This window comes from Chenopodium album, chromosome 16, assembly GCF_948465745.1.
Source record: "Chenopodium album chromosome 16, dcCheAlbu1.1, whole genome shotgun sequence".
Lineage (NCBI taxonomy): Eukaryota > Viridiplantae > Streptophyta > Magnoliopsida > Caryophyllales > Amaranthaceae > Chenopodium > Chenopodium album.
In genome coordinates, this window is record NC_137849.1 from 48,814,052 (window position 1) to 48,823,014 (window position 8,963).

Sequence of the window (8,963 nt, forward strand, 5' to 3'; positions counted from 1 at the left end):
GCAAGAGGCCTAATTAAGAAAGTAATCAAGACCTTGATAGGCCCAATAATTAAAAAAAAAAAAAAAAAAAAAAAACAATCAACAACGTGGTACATGTTCATTTCAGTGTGGGCCTTTAGACTATGTTTCAATTCACATGTTAAATGATGAAGTACGAATTGGACATCCTAACTTAAACTTGGACTCTCTCCTTCCATCTTCTAAACTCCATTATCATCAATTACGACTACAATTGTTGATTTTATTAATGATTACTCCATCTTCGAGCATCTCATTGTACCTTCGTCTTTCTGAATTATATCATTTTCATCCTTTTTTCTAAACTCTACTATTTTTTAATTCTTATAAAAAAAAAAAAAAAAAAAACCTCTACTAATTTTTAATTTATTTCGTTTAGGACAACATTTTTTTATTTAATCATCTATCACCTCACTTGTGGAAATCAATTGTACTTACTAAATCTCTTTAATACCTCTCCTTTTTAAAATGAAACTGCTAACATAGGTGGTCTTCATTTTATTTTATTTGTTTCTAGTTTTTGTTGCTAAACTAGCTTAATGTAACTGAGAGAACGAAGAGATCGAGTAAAATATATTGTTTAATTTTGACACATAATAAGAAATAGTCTTTAAGACTTGATTCTTTAAAATTTTAGATAATGTTCCAATATCTAATAAGTGATTCTTTTAAAAAAGGAGTTGAGTAAACTTTAACCAAAGATTTTCGAACAACAATCACCCAAGTACCCAACTATCCAAGCCAGTTCTTAAAAAACCAACATGAAAACACCGTGGCGTAATTGCTGCCGCCATCAAATTTCTAATGATTGTCAGAAAAAATAAAATAATTAATTATGATTGCATCATCATGCATTAAATCATACAATATCTAATTACGCATTAATTATGATAAAAACAATTTTAAAATCTCTCTCATTATGAGCCAAAGAGCAAGAGACAAGACAATTATTCGTTTGAAGAAACAACTAAATAAATCAATCACAAACACTGCCAAAAAGCTTACTTGTCTGTAATTGATAACAAATTTGTATTTTTTGTTTGACAGCATATGAAAGCCAAGTACTAACACAACATTAACATAAATATTATTATTAACAATTAAGAGATATTTAGCCTTATAATATGTCAAATAGTTTATAAATTAATTTATTAAAACACAAAATTAGTGTAGCTAATTACTCCCTTTGTTCCTAATTGTTTGCTCTACTTTCCTTTTTAAGATGTCCCTAAAAAATTGCCTCATACTACTTTTGGCATGTTTTCCCACTTGCACTCTCTTTATCTCTCTCCTCATTGATATTTGTGTCAATCCATGTGCACTATTTTTTGCCCAAAGCTTTAATAAAGTGGATTTATGATTTGGAGCAAACAATTAGGAACAAGAAAGTAACAAAATTGCATAATAACAAAGTCAAAAGTAGCCAGGGAGGTAATTGTTGCTGGTATAATGGTGGGGTATGCAACACCCAATCATACCCTACTTAGTTTACTGTAGGGCTCTTTTTTTTTTTTTTTTACAGAAAACTACTTAAAGACTAGGAAGACTATATACCATAATCTATGTATTTGCTGACCAAAAAGGAAAATTGTGTGAAAAAGAGAAGATTAACCTAAATGATAAGCTTTTTCTATTTTGGTTTGGTGAGGGGGATGGACAAACACTAAATGCCATTTTACATTTTACATAAGTGTATCCAATAGGGTCATATATGTAGCATTTGTACGTACTCCTATTGATTTGGAATTTATTCATATATAAAATGACAAATAGTAGGATTTAAGAAGTACCTAAAAGATTTAGGTTTTACGTGAGCATATATCGGAGTACTTGATACTATGTAGGAGGGAATGGAAATAATTCAAATAAATGATAAACGTTGATGATTATACAAGATAAAATCTTGATTCATGTAATTGATTTCAATATTTGGGTTAAAGATTTGGTTTTGATGTAAATCTATTTTTATTTTTATTATATACGAAGTATATTTTTTATGTTTAAACATGTTATTTTATTGTTCTTAATTTTAAGTAGCAATGCAAGATGAGACTTTTCATGATTGTTCAATTAAAAAAATAATAAAAAAAATAAATAATAATAATTAAAAAACAGAGACTTATCATTAGACTCTTAAGTTTAATAGATGTTACTGTAATTATTATCGTTTACTTCATATCTCACATATAATTGATTAAAAATGAATTAGGTGAACGTGATTGATTATTTATTTGACTTGTGTTTTTTTTTAGGACATATTATATATATATATATATATATATATATATATATATATAACTAAGTAGTTAACGATTTCTACTTAGATAGGACTTAAAATAAAAAATTATGGTTAAGGGCTAGTAAATTTTAGTCAATTTTTTTGATTGTTAGGTCAATGAAAAATGTGAAAACTATTCTCTAATTTCAAACAACATAGAAAATATTCTATATCTCCATCCAAAAATCAAAATTAAAGTCATAAACTATGCACAAAACTTGTAGTTTACTCACCTAAGCTAGACAATAGCTCTTCAAATATACTCATTTAGCTCATTTTCACAACGGCCAAAACCCCTCTTTTACTTTCTCTCAATAGTCACCATTAAGCATTAAACCCAAGAAACACAAGGAATAAACAAAGCAACTTTTTTTTTTTAATTTTTTTTATAATTTAATTTTTTTTCTTTTTTTGACTGAAAAAATAAAAAAGCAAATTAAAGCTGGATAAAAAGGAAACTCTCGCATCAATATTTTTACCTTTAAACATCTTACAACGATGTCGTTCTATCACTTTTTTCCCATTTGTATTGCTTTTAGCCTCAAAAAAAAACAAATAAAAAAAAAATTTAAAAATTAAATAAAACCTCTGTTAAAACTTTATTTCTTGATGTGAAAGACCGCGAGAATGGCAAAATGTTATCCCAACTCACAACTTTCCTCAATTGCTAAACCCAGAAAAAGCAAAAGGGTCCATTTTTTTTCCCTTAATTTTTTTTTTTTAAAATTAGGAGTATATTTTTTGCTTATTAATTTAATTTGACACCCTCAAAAATTGACAATACTACTACAAAACAGAGCATATTTTCTTGTAACTTTCACTTCTGGGTTTCTGTAATTTTCTCCCCTTTAATTTGGAGCCCTTTTAATGTTTGTTGGGTCAATTCTTCCTACCAAGTTTTCCTATTTTTCCCAGAAAAAACCCCACAAAAAAAATTCTAAAAAAATCTAGAATTTGTACTTTTTCCTTGGCTTAAATAGGCTATATTAAATTTTGATTTTGTTTTTGTTTTTGTTAGATCAGTGATGTTACTTGTGTTTTTGTAATTTTTCTGGGGTTTAATTGAAAGATCCCAAAAAATTTTAAAAAATGGCAGTGGAATCATCTAAGTTAAGGTTGGTTCGTTGCCCCAAATGTGAGAATCTACTTCCTGAACTTCCTGATTATTCTGTCTATCAGTGTGGTGGCTGTGGTGCTGTTCTTCGAGGTACTTCCAATTTCCCCCTTTATTTTTCTATAAAGTGTTGCTAAATTTGCTTAATTTATCTTCTGGGTTTGTTTGGAATTGTATTTTTTTGCATGATTTGGGTCATTGGGTGTTATATTTATATATGTTGGTTGTAAATTTGCAGCAAAAAAGAATAATCTAGAAGCTGGTAATGGGTCACAGAGGTCCATTGAGGAGAGGGTTGGGGTAATTTCTGAGAAATCTGAGAGTAATTCTGGGAAAACTGATAAATTTTTGGGGAAAGGAGCTATTTCTGGGGTCGAGAATGATGAGGTTAGGGTGAGTAATAATGGTGAAGGCAGTAATGAAGTTATTGAAAATTTTGGGAGTGATTCTAAGAGAGAAGTTGTTGCTTGGGAAGTTGAAAATGGGGATTCTAGTAAAAATGAAATGGGTAATGGCAATTCGGAATCTAGAGTGGACAAGTTAGAGACCCTAAATGAGAATGTAAATGGGGTGAGGAGATCTAGCCGGGGTTTTGAGCGAAAATCAAGTGATATTGGGGCTGCAGATCGATTTGGGAGGGCTAGACGAGATTATTTCGAAGGGATGAGGTCTTCTAGTTCGAATCATTTGGGTGACTCGTCCAAGTATCAGTTGGATTCTAGTTATCGAAATGAGGCAAGTCGAGCTACTAGAACGACTGAGCTTATTGAACATGATCGAGAGGAGCTCTTGAGGAAGTTGGATGAATTGAAGGATCAACTCAGTAGGGTTAACAATGCCAATGAAAAGTTTCATGAAAAACCTCCCTTGGCTCCTTTGGAGTCGAGGGTGGCCCATGTAGAACCTTATGCTGAACCTGTGGATTGTTTTCGTGATCATCCATCTAACTTCCACCGGACTTCAAGGCAATTTTCTTCTCCTAATAAACCTGCTCCCGGACCACCTTACTTTGAGCATTATCACGAGCAATTTCCGGTTACTCATAATTACAACTCAATGCACAACCCAAATCATGCTCCCAGGTATGAGGATTCATATGAACCTCAAATGTTCCGGAGACCTCCACAACGGATCCCAAGTCACCATCAATATATGGGTCCTGAGCTAGACCCTTTTGAGCCACATCAGTATGGTATGGCTGTTAATCACCATTCGTGCTCTTGCTATAGATGTTATGACCGACAACTGCAAGCTCCTTTGCAAGTCCCACCATCAGCATTTTCCAATAGAAGGTTTCCTCATGTTGTGAACAAGCCCATGTTGTGCCAGCGTGAAGCTCAAGGGACTTTTGGCTTACATGGGTATAATTCTAGGATTGTTGATCCACAACCTCACTCAAGGTGGCCGGGTGACGTTAATGTTGAAATGGGGAGTTTTTCTCGTGGTCGTCCTCATAGGATGGTTCTAGCTAGTGGTCATCGTTGCCGCCCTGTGGTAGGTGGTGCTCCGTTTGTAACATGTCACAATTGCTTTGAAGTATTAAAGTTGCCGAAAAAGGTGTTTTCCAAGAAGGATGACTGGCAAATGTCTTGTGGAGCATGCTCTACTGTGATCTCTTTCACCGTTACGGATGAAAAACTAGTGCCAATTGACACAGCAGTGAAGCAAACAACCACTGATGCTTTTGACAAATCTGATGGGTTTGGTCTTGGGCCTCATGGCCATAAAGCAAGCTTTTGTTCTGAGGACTATGCTAATTCAGTGTATGATTTTCAAGCAATGGATAGGGAACCTATTTCTTCATCAACTTGTCAGGGTGTAAGCTCCAGCAAGTCTGAAGAAATGCACAACCTTCATTCGGTTTCTGCAACCACTTCTGAGGATGAACATTTTTCAGATGAATTGGTTGCTAAAAAAGGAGTGACCTCTGCAACTATTCATCCTGAAAAAGCTGCATCTTCTCCTTCTCCTCCAGGTTCACCTCTTCAAGACCCTTTTGATTACACATCTAAATTCCGTGCCATAAACCGTTATGGAAAGGGAAATTTGAGTAGTCGATCAGATCAAGAGAGGGTTATTACTAACAAGAATACTGTTCGGCAAAACTCCTTGAAGGAGTCACTGGCAACGGAGATGGAGATGTCACATAATGAATACCTAAATAATGAGGTAACACAAGAGTCAACAGATAAATGCAGAGAAGAGGAACTCCCAAAGATGAAAAAAGGAGTGGATTCATTTTTGGCAGGAATTATAAAGAAGAGCTTCTCTAAATCCAACCAAACCTTGGAAAGTGGTAAAAGAAATGTTATGGTTAATGGGAATCTGATACCAGATAAATTGGTTAAGAAAGCAGAAAAGATGGCAGGCCCGATATACCCTGGACAATACTGGTATGCTCTTCAACTGCATTTAGTATTTACTTATACTAATTTGTTTCAAATGGCTTTGCATTGTGTTGTATCGGAAAGTATGAAGTATTAGGTTATATAGTGCTGATTCTGTTAAGACTAGAGGCATATGGATAATTCTTTTGTTTCCCCTAAAGCTAGAGACTCTGTTTCTTAAAACTTGGATAAGGCATGATATGTATAATATCAAGCCTCTGCTGAGTTTGGGACTTTCATATGTCAGAGTTCACAATTTCAGGCCTCATGTTTTTCTCCTTTATAACTGATAATCATCTTTGTTTTGGTTTATGCTGCTGATTGCTGTCAGATATTGCATGTCCTTGCATCAAATCAATTACAACTTATGATTTTTGGACACCATATAGATATATGTTATTATCCAAACAAGGCGTTTGGTTCAGATTTTTGCGCTGATATTAGTTTACAATAACTAGATGTATTTATAAAAAATTAAAAATAAAAGTTGGGATTGAACCTTTTTTTTTTTTTTTTTGGCTTGGACAGCATATCTAGGTGGCTCACTGCTTTGTTATAATTGTTTCTTGTTTTCCATTTTATCAGGTATGACTACAAAGCTGGGTTCTGGGGTGTGATGGGTGGACCTTGTCTTGGCATCATACCTGTAAGCTCTCTAAATTATAGTGTGTATTCTCTGATCATATCCTGAATATATGTTTTTTTAGTAATATAAACTCTTCAATTGTCTTACGTGTTTGCAGCCATTTATTGAGGAGTTCAATTATCGGATGCCAGAAAATTGTGCTGCTGGGAACACTGGTGTGTTTGTAAATGGTAGAGAACTTCATCAAAAAGATATGGAATTGCTTACAATCAGAGGACTTCCAGCTCTTAGGGACAAATCTTACATTATTGAGATCTCTGGACGAGTTGTGGACGAAGACTCTGGTCAAGAACTTGACAGCCTTGGCAAACTTGCCCCAACGTAAGTTTGATTTTTTACTGTTCCCCACGACCCACCCCTCCATCTCTCCAAAAAGGAGAAAAAGAAAGTTTTGTTACATTATTCTATGAAGGAATATGCTGTGCTTATGTTTCCAAACATACCTTCATTTATTTGCTGAAATGGAGAAATGATGAAAGGAAGTCTATTAATCCCTCCGTTCTACTACGCTTCTCTGAATAGGGTTTGACGCTATTATTAAGGGTAGAATATAGGTAGGTATAGTATGGAGAGAGAGAGAGTTGGCGTGTGTGGATAGAGAGAGAGGTGGGGGGGGGGGGGGGGAGTTTAGGACAATGTGACTTACTTCCAGATATGGAGTATAACATTAAGGCAGCACATTTTGAATAGGTTTTTAAGCAATTTTTGAGACATGTGCCTGGGGTTCATTACTGAAGAGTGCTCACCTGTTCTGAGTTATTGACAACATAGAGCCGAATGTAGTTATTTATATCTTTTGATTGGTAAATATTTCATGCTTATTCAATCACAATTCACAAAACATCATTAAGTACAACATAGATGATTGGTAGTTTTGTAATTTGAAGTGCTAGATAAGATTGGTATCATGCAGGTCATAAAAAAATAATGGAGTCTTCTTCCTTGTCCTGACAGAGAGCTCGCTAAACTTGTTCAAATGTGTGAGTTTTTGTTGCCATATTAGATTATTACTTGTTAGGTTGTTGGGAAGCAATTTCAATTACTTTCTAGGATGTAAATTCTGCATTACCATTAAAAAAGATATCATTCTGGTATTGTGAGGACCTTCGCACTTGCATGAGCATCATATTGAGTCCTGGACACTTGGAAGAATACGTTTAAAATGTATATGTGGTCTTTGAAATTTTAGGACCTCTTAACTGGATCGACTCTTTAGCTATATTATGAATTCTGAATGTATTACACTGTATCTTGGATCTTTTATCTAATGATAATGAATATATACAAAGTACATATAGCTTATTGTAATCTGACAATTTTTTTCCCATGGTCAGGATTGAAAAGGTCAAACATGGGTTTGGCATGAGAGTCCCAAAAACCATGTCTTAAAGTAAACTGGCATGCATGAAAACCAGTTCACTAAATGCCTCCTACAATTAGGAAGAGTCTGGTTGTCTGAACTTGCCCTTGTGAACTCCATACTTGCTTCAGTCTGCTGTGCTGTCGAAGGAGGTTTCCAAAGATACCCCAGTAACTTGTCTGGATTACAGAATGGTGATATCTGTTTGTCCGTTGTATTCAAAGAATCAAAGATTTTTCATTGGTGCCTTTGGTTTGTTCGGAGAGGTTTAGGGTCTCAAAGGGAGGTGTAAATCGTCCTATCTTTCTCTATTATTTATGTAATATCAATTACCTGATCTAATTTGTAATGTTGTATATTGTTAGATGCGTTGTTAGTCAATCGGCACCAATCAAGTGAATATTATATAATGACATTGATCCAGTGTTGGATAAAGTGTTATTATCTCTAGGAACATTTTCCCCCTCATTTTGTGCTTGCGATTTTGTAATGTATCAAAGAAATGGTAATGAGTTAAAGTCCAAGAGCAAATGATTGATTGCAAATTCATTTGTTTTTTGATGAATGTGAAAGTACAGATTGACCTCTTGATAGACTTGTGGTATCTTGTTTCGCAGTTTCATTTTTGTGTCAATGAAAGTTTGATTTAACTTGTCTATATCTATATCGTTCTAGTTTTATCGGATGTCTTTAAAGTTGTTTCTCCCTTCTTTTTTGATGTTCTAGAAGACATTCAAAGCTCATAGTTACTGTTGACTGAATTCTGAAAGGACTTTGATTATTAATCGCATAATTTTCACTGTTCCTCTCGCAATTTGACATAAAGGACTGGCTATAAGTTATACGGATAATCAGATTTGAATATACCTTTAGAGAGTACACATTATTTTGAATATATTATTATAAAATGGAAAGAGTATACGTAATAATAAATTTTGGGTACACCTAGTGTGGATCTTAAACACGATTAATCAAGGTGCTATCTGCTCAACTTAAAGTAGTAACTTAGAATTGGTCTCTTTATTCTTTACTAAAGCGATTCATAATGAGGTTGGGGTTACAACTTACAAGGACAAAGAACAAACTATGCACTGAAGCGTAAAGCTTTGCTTGGTTACTTTTTACTGTTTTCGTGACCCTTCTTTATTAATCATTAATTA

At 33.9% G+C, this 8,963-nt stretch overlaps 1 protein-coding gene across 1 annotated transcript; it reads left to right on the forward strand.

The window, feature by feature from the left end:
* The first annotated feature begins 2,901 nt into the window (after positions 1-2,901).
* LOC145586845 (uncharacterized) lies at positions 2,902-8,387 on the forward strand. Its single transcript, XM_081643785.1, has 5 exons — positions 2,902-3,503; positions 3,649-5,803; positions 6,383-6,443; positions 6,541-6,764; positions 7,778-8,387. The coding sequence occupies exons 1-5, from the start codon at positions 3,386-3,388 to the stop codon at positions 7,830-7,832; spliced, it is 2,613 nt and encodes an 870-aa protein (XP_081499911.1). The 5' UTR covers positions 2,902-3,385; the 3' UTR covers positions 7,833-8,387.
* The last annotated feature ends 576 nt before the right edge of the window (positions 8,388-8,963 follow it).

Coding starts and splice junctions, on each gene's coding strand:
- LOC145586845 (XM_081643785.1), top strand. CDS start 3,386: ATGGCAGTGGAATCATCTAAGTTAAGGTTGGTTCGTTGCCCCAAATGT. Junction 6,444..6,540: donor CTTGTCTTGGCATCATACCT/GTAAGCTCTCTA, acceptor ACGTGTTTGCAG/CCATTTATTGAGGAGTTCAA. Junction 6,765..7,777: donor CTTGGCAAACTTGCCCCAAC/GTAAGTTTGATT, acceptor TCCCATGGTCAG/GATTGAAAAGGTCAAACATG.